The 12,202-nt window shown below is 57.0% G+C and overlaps 3 protein-coding genes across 3 annotated transcripts; all 3 read left to right on the top strand.

The window, feature by feature from the left end:
- Positions 1-246: 246 nt before the first annotated feature.
- On the top strand, positions 247-1,404 carry LPMP_220350 (hypothetical protein; the record flags this gene model as incomplete). Its single annotated transcript, XM_010700734.1, has 1 exon — positions 247-1,404. One exon carries the CDS (start codon positions 247-249, stop codon positions 1,402-1,404), a length of 1,158 nt encoding a protein of 385 aa, XP_010699036.1.
- Positions 1,405-2,590: 1,186 nt separating this feature from the next.
- On the top strand, positions 2,591-3,289 carry LPMP_220340 (hypothetical protein; the record flags this gene model as incomplete). The annotated part of the gene is made up of 1 exon (XM_010700733.1): positions 2,591-3,289. The coding sequence occupies one exon, from the start codon at positions 2,591-2,593 to the stop codon at positions 3,287-3,289; it is 699 nt and encodes a 232-aa protein (XP_010699035.1).
- A 5,523-nt stretch (positions 3,290-8,812) lies between these two features.
- Positions 8,813-12,202, top strand: LPMP_220330 (hypothetical protein; the record flags this gene model as incomplete). The annotated part of the gene is made up of 1 exon (XM_010700732.1): positions 8,813-12,202. One exon carries the CDS (start codon positions 8,813-8,815, stop codon positions 12,200-12,202), a length of 3,390 nt encoding a protein of 1,129 aa, XP_010699034.1.

Genomic DNA, 12,202 nt, shown 5'->3' with positions numbered 1-12,202 from the left:
GTCTGCAACTCGTTGCTGACGGCCGCCGTTCCCGTGCCATGTATATCCTGTGCTTCTATTCATCGTCTCTTTCACCGCTCTACAGCGAGCGAATGTAGCGAGGCAGAGCACGAAACCACACGTGCCCTGCTCGATAACACTGAACTCCCCTTTCTACCGCTTCTACTGCTGTCGCTGCTTCTTTACGCAGTTCCGTTTCCTAGGAAGCGCAAGCGTGATCGGGCAGCAGAAGGCGGAGCAGCAGTGATGCGTCGCAGAGAGTACTCCAAGGCACCACCCGCGCTCTCCTTGGCGTCCCCTGTCCCGACGCGAAGAAGTGACCCGAAAGTTTTATATCAGCAGTGGCAGCCGCAGCACAGCTTGCCATGTCTTCGCGTGGCGCTTCCGTTAGGGAAAGGAAACGGTAGTGATAATGGCCGTGACCCAGCTGTGAGACACACCTTGGACACGTCTCATGCCGGCAGTCTCGCGGATATTTCAGTTAGCGACATTCCTGATAGTAGCCGTGGCGTTTCGTCGCCGCAAGAGGAAGCGTTGCGCAGGAGCGCGGAGCACCTCGCCAGGCGTGTGCGACAAGTCCAAGCGCAGGAGACGCGACAACGAACGCTCCTTCTAAAGGAAGCGGCGGAGCTCTTCGCCGATATGATCCTCCACCACGGTGTATGCCTTGATATTGCCGCGTCCTGCGCCGTTCTGCAAGCCTCACGAAACACGCATGCTCAGGCTGAGGCGCAGCAGGCTCAGCAGTGGCAGTTGCAGATTTTGCGGGATACACTGAATGACACTGTCACTGAGGAGAAGAAGGCTCGCAAATCTCTTGAGCTGGCGGCGCTGTCGGTGCGCAGGTCACTGGCGCAGTTGCACCGTGCTGAAGCTCAGCCACTGTTGCAGCGAGAAGCATTTTTTCGACTGATGCATGCCGAGCACGTGCGGCGCGCCTTCCTGCACCGTGAGGAGGCACGTGCGGTGGAGGCGATGGGGATTCCGTACTTTATCTCTCTTCCTTGCCGATCGGCCCCTGCCGAGGCCGCCTTCGGGCTCCGGAAAGGGGTCAGGGCAGACGTCAAGGAGGGTGTCACCGAATTGAACAAGATCGACTTGATGGCCCAGGAGCGGTGTCCGTTTCAGTGCGCTGCGGATTGTCCATACATGACACAGCGTACGCGGCAGCTGGGCAAGCGCTGGGCGGCTGCAGTGACCAGCTGCGAGGACACGCGTGTCACTACCGCCTCCCTCCGCCTCGACCGTCGCGGGGCTTCTCTACCCCCCGTCACCCGGGCGTCGCGGCAGTGGCAAGTGCCTGGGCTAGGGATTACGGAGGTTGGCAAGCAGCGCGTACGGAACGCGATGATGATGGGGCACTACAGTGCCACTGCTGAGTTTCTGCCAGGACTGCGCCTGTAATCGTCCCTGAGGCCGTGTCGTGGTCCGAATGAGCAGTGAACCACCCGTGCTCATTCACTGGTGAAAGCTGGGAGTCCGTGGGCCCATTTACCCCCTTTCCTTTTTAGTTTTGCGCTCTGCTGAGGAATCATGGCGCGGTTGTCTGCTCTGTCGCTTTGTGCCTCTCTTCTTGTCCTTCCTCCAGTTCCTAGCCTCCACCTCCCCCCCACTCCCTCTTCGTTCTTGTCACTGCCACCGCCATCACTTCACTTTTTTTTTCCCAGTTTGGAACTCTCTGATGTAGAGCTCGGCGGTGGACGGAGGCTTGTACAACGTCTGGGAGGACGCACACAGTGGGGATTCTTGCCTGTCCTCTCTCGCGTCCAGCACTGTCCATCCGATTCCCTTGGCGCACTGACGCCTGCTCTGTCGCTTGTTACTTTGTTGCCGAGCCAAGTGTCTGACCGCTACGTGTGGGACGTGATGTATTCCGCTGAAGGTGCATCTACACATAAACGAGCACGCTCGCACCGATGGGGATTGCCGTGACATGGCGATGGTGCATTCCTTCTCGTGTGTATGTGTGTGCCCAGCTCTCAATACACTGAGGGAGACAAGGAAAAGAATGTCGAAGAAAAGACCCCTTCCAAAGTGGGACAAGCACAGGCGATTTGTTCAAGGCAGGGAACTGTAGAGAGGTGCACCCTGTGCGTAGAAACGCTGCCAACTGCTGTTCTTCGACTCTATTTTTTCTCCCTTTCACAGCTCTCGCGCGACGAGGGGGCTGCTATGCTGTCGTCTGACATGGACGTTCTTTGTAAGTCGCTCTCTCTTCGTCTGACTACTACTCGTACCACCGCCATCGCCTCCCTCTTCTCCCTGCTTCCCTCTCCTCCCTGCAGTCGCATAGACTCACCGAAGCCTGCGGGAAGAGTCCGCCCTATTTGCCGTGTTTTCTCTTGACATCCCCAGACTGCTGCTATTCCGTTTCGCATGCACCGCTGCTCTGCCTTTTGTTGTTGTCTGTTGCTGTGATTTCCGTCGTTTGCAGCTCTCCCTTTCCCTGTTGAGCCTCCCAACCGTGCAGGCCTTCCTCGGGAGTACGAGAGACACAGAGCCGTATGCGCACGCACGCTTCTTTACCCAGTGCATCACCCAACCCACTACCTGTGCATGGCCGCGCCTTGTGCTGAGCACTGATGCGAGCATGAACTCTGCTTCTTCTGGCGTGTGCCCGTCGGCAAAGGATGCCGCGTCGGAGGGGCTGCAGAGTTTCATGACAGAGCTAAGCCGCCTCGAGACTGCGTCGCGCTCACGTCTCCAGGAGCTGACCCACGCAAAGTCAACGGAGCGGGAGTTGAGCGAGCACCTGGCGGCCGTCACGTTTGCCGCACAGAAGGCGCGATATGCAAGGCTGCAGGTGGAGCTAGACGCCGCCGCGACGCAGGTCAGGACAGAAGAGGCAAGGCGCGAGAGCGCAGAAGAACGGCAACGACTAAGCCATCTCGTTGCTCAGCTGGAGCGCGTTAACGCACTTAGCAGATCTGTCGAAAACCAGAAGAAAGAGGACCAGGGTGGGGACTGTCTTGGCATCTCGTGTGACGCCGCCGTAGGCCACAGAGAGCTGTGGCGCTCACTAACCTGCATTCATCAACATCCGCGGCTCTCGCACCTTTTCCTCACTCCTCTTGTGCGGCTTTTCACAAAACTTGGTGCTCAGTACATCGCATCTCTCGGAGATACACACTTAGGGGATCAGGCGGTGCCTGCGTTGCACTCACTGTGGTCCTTGGATGCCTTTCAGGTGTGGCTGCACGAGCGCGCCTGTGGTACCCTTGCGGATGACGATATGCTGGCTCTTTCGTTCATCGCGAATGTGGCTGATGCCACCTTGTCGCCAGATTAGTGTACACCGTTACTTTCCTTTCGACCAATCACCTCCACATCCACCAAGGCAAGCCTATGGACGATCTCTAGCTCTTCAACGCTGACAGCCTCTTCCTGCGGGAGCAGAGCTCACACCAACATGCAATTGTCGCCGTATCCTTGGCGGCGCGGCAGGGGGTGGTGCGGAAAAAAGGAGGAGGGCAACGCCAGCGACGATACAGGCGCGGTCATCAAGAGCTACGGCGTACGATGCATGTCTGAGACTTGGCCTCATCACCTGCGCACGTGTGGAAGGGAGAGGGATGCATGTGCCTTCGCAGGTGTATCGGTGTTGGTGTTGGCGTGAACCTGAAAGGCAGGGGAAGGAGGCTCTTTGTGGCTGGAGAGACGAAGTAGAGACGGACGGAGGGGCGGGAAGGGAAGTCCATAATTCCTCCTTCACGAGCGACTTACCGTTTTTTTTTTCATCCCTTTGAGGCCAACTGCGCTGCACCCACGTCCGCTTCTGCCTGAGGTATCGACAGTCACAGTTTGTTTCTGGGCGATGGCAGAGCGATACCTCTTTCTGTTTCGGTGCTTGTGTGTGCGTGCATGTGTGTCGCCCGCACCCGTTGTTTCTTGTGCCCTCCCTTCAACACTCTACCCCTGACCTTCTTCCTCTCATGTACAACATCATCTGATCCTTCCCTCAATGTCTACGTGCACCATCTCTATTGACTCTTTCTTTGAGCTCTTGTTCTATTGGTCGTTCTGGGCGCAGGTGTCGACGCTGGTGCTGAGTGACGGGCTCGTCCACCTACATACACGCACACGCTTCACGTTCTCGTTCTCTGCTGTTGTTGCTGTTGGTGTCTTGCATCTCTCAACGCTCTTTTCCTTACCTAGCGCTAACTCGATGTGGATAGCTGCACTCAGTCACGTATGTGTGCAAACAGTGGTGGTGGGGATGAGCGGTATGCTGCGCGCTCTCTCCCTCTCCCCCTCTGCGTCTCTCGAGTCATTTCCCTGTTGAGTCCTTCACTCTATTTTTTTCGTTGTTATTTGGCTTTTCTGCTTCTCCTTTTCCTCCGCGTGTTTCTGTCGCTGAGGCTCTAGAGCGGATGACGTTGTGGGCGACTTCCCCGTCATTCCCACCCCTTCCCCCTAGTTTCTCGCTTCCCTGGCACGTACTCATAGTGGTCTCAGTGCGATTCTTACTCACAGACACGCAGGGACCGCTAAGAGCACCACCATGCCTGCTGCCGGTACAGGTTGCGTTGTGATGCGCGTCCGTGCCAAACTGCAGCCCTCCGCCACCGTAGTGCTCCTTTCTTGTTTATTTGTTTGCGATGCCCAGTGGGATTGTGGACTGTATGAGACCGCACCCCCCTCCCCCCACCCCCGCGATCGGGTGAATTACATGGCGTGGGGCACAGCCACGAACACACCAGATGTCGAACGCGATCGATAAAAGCGGCACGTGCATAGAGAGGACGGGGGGGGGGTGCGATGGCGACGGCGGCGCACGGGTGAGACTCTACAGTGTACCCCACATTGGTGAGCAGGTCTGCTCTTGTGTCCTGGCTCCCCCCAACTGCTTACTGCTGGTTGTACGGTTGCGCCCCCTGACACCTTTCGCCATTACCCAGTGGAACACACATGCACGCATACACACTTCCCCCCTTTCTATCCCTTTCCGCGTTATTCTCGTTTTCTTCTACCTCCCATCATCTGGGGACCGTTGCCCCTCCCCTACGCATAACCAACCCGCGCACGTGGTGCACGTCGCCATCATTGCTGTATCCGAGGTCCCCACCCCTCTCCAAGAAACTCACACTGCGCAAATACCACCAGGGCTTGTAAAACCGGTAGTCACGCCTCTCCCCTTGCCCCTCCCCCCTCTACACACATCCGCTTTTTTTTCCGCTTGGAAGCAGAGGCGTTGTTCATCAAGAAGTAGGCGCGTACTCGCTACACTCATCCAAGTTCCCTCCGGCTGCCACCCCTGTGCCTTTCGTTGTCACGCATTGTGGGTGCATGCCCTTTTCTGTTAGTCGTTTCCGAGTCTCGCACTCCAGCGGCAGGCCCTGCAAACTGTCCTCTCTTTTATTGGGGTACTCGTGCTCTTGGCGGAGGGGGGTCTTCTGCTCTCTTTCCCTTTTGCTTACACCGAACTCGCTTTCTTTCTCCCTCCGCCCTAGTCCGACACTCCTCCTCAGTCTGATAATTGCACCCTAATCCTAACCCCCTTTTCCTCTCCCGCCCTCCCTTCCTCCAGCTCCTGCCCTTTTCTTGGCAGGCGCAAAGGGAAAGGGGGACCGCCTACACGTCTGGAGCACCCGCCACCTCCATCGCCACCGCCACACACTTGCATACACACAGACACCCACACACACCGATATCAACCTGCTGCCGAGTGCGTGTGGTTAACCAGCAGCCCCCTCTTTTTCCACCTCCGCACTTCTTCCCTGACAATTCGTACGCGCCCTTCTCCGAAGCACGCCAGGGAGTGTCGACCCCCTAATTCTGCTCTTCCCCCTTAATCCACTCATCATCAAACACACTCCCGAAGAGTTGCCTCTCGCGTTTCCCTCTCGCGCTGGAGGCGACATTTGCGTTAAACCTGCCACCCGGAGCAGCATCAAAATAACAACAAAGTCGCATAGTTTTACACCCCCCTCCCTCCCCCCCCCCCGTGCCCACCACTTTCTTCTACTCACCTACCCAACACCCACAAGCAAACCCGGCTTTCGGCTTTCACTGCTTCCCCTGCCTCCCCACCGCACCCCCACTCTATCTTCACCTCTCCCCCCTCCTCTCTCTCTCTAGCACTTTTTTTCTTGCTGTTCCCCGCAGTGGATTGGGGCTCTTTCGTGTTCCTTTTTCCTTTGCTTGCCTGTTTGCCGTCTGTTTTATTCCGCCCCCCTTTCCTTCTCCCTCTTTCTTCCCTCCCTTTTCCCCTCTCAGTGACCCCTCTAGTTTGCTTCTCCTCCTCCAGTCTCTCTTCCCTTTCCACCTCCCATACTTGCCGACTTCCTTGTGCTCTCTTGTGTCTGTCTGTCTGTGTTGCCCACTGATTCATCGTCGTCTCCTTATTCTGTCTTGATCGTGTAGCCAAGTAAGCACAGAAAGGGGCAACTCACTCCCGCCCCTTCTTGCACATTGTGTACGCGGGTGGTTGGGCTGGCGATTCTCGTGTTGCTGGACGCAGTTGTTCCTCCCCCCTCCCCCCCAAAAAAGCATCTCAGAGCCGTGCGGCACAGCCCATTGGAGTGGGGAAGTGGTGGTATTGTGTAGGCGAGATTGTGTGCCGATATTCAACTGTATATGTCCGTGAAAAAGTCACTCGTTTTAGGGGTTTTCGTTTCTCTCCTCGTCAGACTCATATGACCTTTTACACTCACTGTTTGCTCTTCTTCGTCGGTGTACATGTCTAGACCATCCCTTCTTCCTTCCTTCTTCTTCAGCTGATACTCTAGACGCTAGAGCTTGCATCACGACGACTACCACACTCATACGGCTACTGGTCCTTTTTCCACCCAACGACAGTGCAAGATACCCCACTAGTGACTCTGAAGATCTCGTACACATACACATTCAAATCTTTTGGGTTTCACGGTGGTGTGTCTCATCAACGACTCTGACACGGACACACAACTGGCGCCACCACTCCACAGGGCGCAATACCGCAAATTACGTTGCTCATCTCTTGCCTTAGGTCGTCGTCTTCTGTTCTCCATTCCGGCACTCAATTTGTACGCTCTTTCTCCCGTTCTCTCCCCATCCGCAAGGGCGGGTGCCCCTTCAATTGTTGTTGTACCTGCATCTACAGCAGTGCTTACTGTCGGTGCCAAAGCTGAGAACACGAAGCGACGAGGAAAATAGCAAAGCAACAGCTTCACCACTTCCCCACACCTTCACCTCCTCTTTCACTTCTCTCTCCCTATATATCATTTTGTTGTCTTGGTGCGCTGCGGTCGATTTTTTATCGCCTGTCCTTGTCTTGATTGGCTCTCCTCTTTATCTCTCTCTTTTTCTCTTGCGCTCTTTCGGTGTGTGTGTGTGTGTGTGTGTGTGAAGACGTGTCGCATTGAAGACTCCCTGCAACTCGCTCTTTGCACTCCTTTGATTCACCACAAGTCACCCGGCTTGGTTCTCCCTTTCTGTTTTTTTTTCCGTTGCTGTCTATTTCTTTAGCTGTGGTGTTGCTGTTATTAATTTTGCTCGTCTTCATCATTTCTTCTCTCCCCCTCCCCCCCTCTCTCTCTGTGTGTACGCGTGGGGTGCGTCTTTTCTTTTCCCTCTGCTCGCTCGAAGCTCTTTCGGTCGCAGCTGTTTCCGGTTTGGGGGATTTTTTATGTTGTTGCTCATCTGCTGGGAGTAATTCCCTTTTCCCGCCTTGTCGTGCTCTTTTTTTTATTTCTTTGTTGTTGTTGTTCTGTTATTACTTGTTGTGTGCCGTTGTGTTTCTCTCTCCGATCGCCTCCTCCTCCTCCACCCATCTCTCCTGCAACCTCAAGCGTGCCACGTTGCGCATAGAGGCCATTCCAAGTTGCCGGAAGCGAAGTTGGTGAAGAGTGAAATCTTCGGTGGTTTCCCCCCTTTTCTGCATGTTTCTGTTCAGCATAATTCGGTGTGTCTCATCCCCCCCTCCACTAGTCGCTCTCTTCCCACACTCTTTCTTCTCTTGATTGCTAGCTCGTGCTCGGTTTTTTTTTCCGGTTCTCTGTTTGTCCTTCCTGTGGGGTTGCTGTTGTCTTCATTTCGCTTGTTTATTGTTCCTCTTCTGTTTTCTTCTTCGTGGCTGCCCTTCTTCTTCGCTCCTCGTCAGGCTCTGCCTCATCATTCTGCTCCCTCGCTCTCTTTCCCATCACTTACGCCTTGAGCCGCACGCCTCCTCGTTTTCTTCACTTTGGTGCTCTCAGTCTCTCCACGTGCCTTCACGTCGGCGGCCCCGCCTATTCTCGCTCTGGTGCTTTCATTGCGTGTGTGGTGTGTGTGTGTGTGTGTTCTTAGGGTGACCCGTTATATGCACTGCACCTCTGCGTTTGGTTGTTCTACAGGGCATTTCTTCTCCTTCTTCCTCGTGCACTTCTCCATCTCTCTCGCGCGTGCGCGCGCTCTCTCTACACGTCTTGACGGTGTGTGTTGCTGTAGTGTCACTGCGTTTCAAGCATTTCACAGTCAGGTGGTGTTCGCTTTGCTCTGGGAGTTCTCCTGTTCTACACAAGCACGCGTGTATGTGCCTGTACGTCTCACCCTGCCTCTCCCTCCCTCCCTCCTCCTCTCCCACTTCATCCCTCACGGTCTCTCCGTTCTCTTAAGCCCACATCTTCTCTGTCTTGTGTCATTTTGATCATTAAAAAAAAACACCGCAGTTCTTCGTCTTACTTTGTGGTGACTCTCCTTTACTAGGCTCGCGGCTTGTGTCTGGCTCCCCCCTCCTCTCTCTCTCTATTGAGCTTTTTTGTTTGTTTTCCTCCTCTGTGTGCAAGTGTGTATTCGCGAGACCACCTCGTGCGCTGCTTCGTGATTGTGTACCGTCGACGTCGCTGGCAGAACCATGGACTCTACTCGGGACTCTATACAATGCAAGGTGTCATTAGTAGACGTGAGCCCACTAGCCAGTGGAGACACTGCGCCACCTCAGGATCTAAGACAGAATGAGAGGTGTCTTGCGCCGCCGCAAGAGCACCATGCCGTGCCTCCGCCACTGTGCACCGCATCCATTACCCCGCTGATCTCTCTTGCCTCATCGGCGAACGGCGCGTCACCATTCGCCACAGCCAACGCAACGCTCCTGACGTCTAGTCGTCTGGAGCTCGCCAAAACACACCGAATGGCTGAGTCCGCGTCGTCTATGCCGTCCAGCTGTGGTGCCACCACGGAGACAGAGACCCGCTTTGGTGACATTCAGAGCCACGTTGTGGCACCGGTCTGGAAGTCTTCCTCCTGCCTGCTCTCGTCGCACCCCTGCGCCACCGCCACCGGGGGCCCGCGACGCCTCACATCACACAACAGCTCCTCCACAGATGGCACATTGGTGCAGTCGCGCAAGGTGGAAAGGATGCGAGGGCTATCGCTTCGCTTCTCCACCACATCACCCCACACTCTCCACCCCTCGGCTTCTTCCCTCACCCCCCGTGAGGAGGCCACACAGTTCGGGGAGCGAGTCAGTCAGGCGGCGTCGAGCAGGGCCACCTCCTCGACGCCGCTTCTGTGCTGTGGCTTATCACAGTCGCACGCGAGCGAGCAGGAGCGGCGAGCGTCGTCGGCGGAAACCTTCCTAGCAATGGTACCACTACTGAATGACGACATGACAGCTTCCTCATCGAAGCCATTGTTGCCTACGGCGGTGCTCCCCACGGTAGTGCCCTGCGCCGTGCCACTCAGGTCAAACGATGCTGGGGAAGCGCAAGGAGTTGCTTCACCTCCCGTGCTTCCCAGTGAAAGCCCCACCGACCTCGCCACTGGGGCAGCGACGCGATGTACGCCGCAGAGGCGCAGCCGCTCGTTCGACATGCCGTTCACCTTCACCACTAGCATGAGTGGCGGCAGCTGCGGTGACTTATCACGATGCTACGCAAAGCAACGCGAGTTGTCCACCGTCCCCACTGGTGCTCTTTCTAGCGAGCAGGTCACCGAACTCCATGGCAACAGGCGCCGTCTACCGTCGTTCATGTGCTCGCCGGAGTCTGCAGGAGCCTTGTCAGCGCTGAGAACGCAAGTGGTCACTGTGGCAAACCCCGCAACGGCACATTGCCATAGCACCAACGGAGGCGGTACCACTGCCACATTCAGCTGCAATACAAGCACAAACGACGGGGAAGCCGAGACACTGCCACGTGTGGGCCCTGAACTGCGACGTACCATATCCTGCGATACCCTGGCTTCGATCAGCTCTTCGCGCTCCAGGCCAGTGCTCACGCCCGCCGCGCATGGACCGCCGGGGGTGCTTGGCGCCGCGTCTGGTGCAGCATCGACCACCACAAGGAGTGTAACCTACACGCGCCAGAATGTATGCCTCGGGGCGCTGGACTTTTACGGAAACCCTGTCATGTCTCTCTCTTCACTGCTCGTGCAGATGTCGCTGCAGTCTGGCGATCACGAGGAACCAGACCCGCCTGAGATGGGGGTCGGTGTAGTTTCTCCCTACCCGCTAACCCAGCAGCAGCAGCAGCAGCGAAACACTCTATCCATGCAAAATTTAATGGTGCACACGCAGCAAGTGGGCCAGATGGCTCCAGAGGACAAGGTGAAGCGATTGCACGCGAAGCCAGACGGTGGCGGTCTCGGCATGCACAGAGCAACGGGTATCGCGATCCCGCACCGGCGCCGCGCCTGCACCAAGGCCGGCTCTACGACAGCGACCGTGTCTACCTCGACCTCACCACTTACCACCTCCACCGCCGCGCCGGCTGCAAAGCCACAGGTCGGTTCGCTGAAGGATGTTTTGCAGGAATGTAACTTTCTCTCCCTCAAGGACGTGCTGAGCGCTATCGCCGACACGCATGTGCATGAGCTGCGCGAGGCGCAACAGCGACTGAGCTGCATTCCTGCTGGCGGTAGCGATGTGAGAGATGTTGATGGGATCTCAGCCTCGACGACGACCGCGCCGGTGATGGGAAACCAGCTTCCTCCGTGCGTAGCCTCGGTGTTATCGAAGGCTGACGAGACAGCCGCCACTTGTCCCTGCCCCTTTGGATGCATTCCACCGAGTGCGGCCTGTCGTCTCGGTGGGACGGGGTCAGAGTGGACATGCACCTCGACCGCCCGAGAGGGTGATTGTGGCGCCTGCCTAAGCACCAGTGCTAGTACCGACACCGCATGCGTCCCCGTTTTGCACCCCTCTGTTAGCTCTATGGACCCGCAGCAGGTTTTGACACTTGCGGCGGCCATTACAGAGGTTTCGCTGAACCTCGACCGTAGCACTGAGGCTTCGTTTGCTGACTCCATCACGGTGGCCGCCTCTTCGCCGCCACCGCTCTCTGTTGCGAGCCGCACACGACTCACTGGGCGAAGAAGTGCACCCACCGGAGGCTGCTCCGTTGGCGACCGCATTAGCTCAGCCGACTTCAGCGCATCATTCCCAACCTTGCTCGGCGAGACTGTAACTGCCGGTGTTGCCGTGTCGCCTCCGTCCATTGCCACACCATCGAGGCCGCGGTCTGCCGTCTCAGTGGGGTCCGGCCTCTCTACTGCAATTGCCGATGCCAGCCACCGAGTTTGCGCTGCTTCAGGAGCCTTTCCCACTACCGCCGCATCAGCGGCAGGCATAGATGATGTCCCCGAGACCCCTGATTACCGATTTGATCCCCTGGAGCGCAAGGTGCTCCTGTGCCAGTCGAGCGAGGACGTGGACGACGGTGTGAAGGGTGGAATGTGGGAATGTCCAGTGGACCGCACCATGCACACACCGCTCTCTCCGCCGCTGAAGACAACTGCAGTCGTCTCTTTCGTGACGGCCGCCTCGGCAGATGAAACCCGTTTCTCTACAGCAGCTTTGACGCTGGCTCACCAGCACGGAGGACGGTACGTCGCCAACTGGCACGGTCTGTCGTCAGGTGAGGAAGTACCAGTCAGGGCAGCGACGCTGTGCAGCGCCACTGTCGCTGATGCGATGCCGCATTCGACGCGGCCGCCGGTGCTGCAGCAGCATATGGAGCCTCGAATGAGCACAGACTGCGGCGCCTGTGGCACAAGTTGTGTGGGGAAACTGGAGCACGATGGAGACCCGACCGGGTCCGTTAGAGGGGCCTCGTCGGAGAAGGCGAGCGTCACTGCCGGAGGCTCTTTGGCGAGCTTCGGCGATATTCGTGTGGTGATCGCGTCCATTGCGTGTCTCTCCTTTGATGACGAGCTCAGCACCGTCTCGCAGCTGCGGCAGTGGGCCCAGAGCGTTTCGCCGCTTGTCCACCTGCAGCCAAGCACCGATACCGAAGTCGTCACGTAG

This window comes from Leishmania panamensis (assembly GCF_000755165.1).
Source record: "Leishmania panamensis strain MHOM/PA/94/PSC-1 chromosome 22 sequence".
NCBI classification, from domain to species: domain Eukaryota; phylum Euglenozoa; class Kinetoplastea; order Trypanosomatida; family Trypanosomatidae; genus Leishmania; species Leishmania panamensis.
The sequence above is the reverse complement of the archived record's forward strand: the minus strand, read 5'-3'. Positions and strand labels throughout refer to the sequence as shown.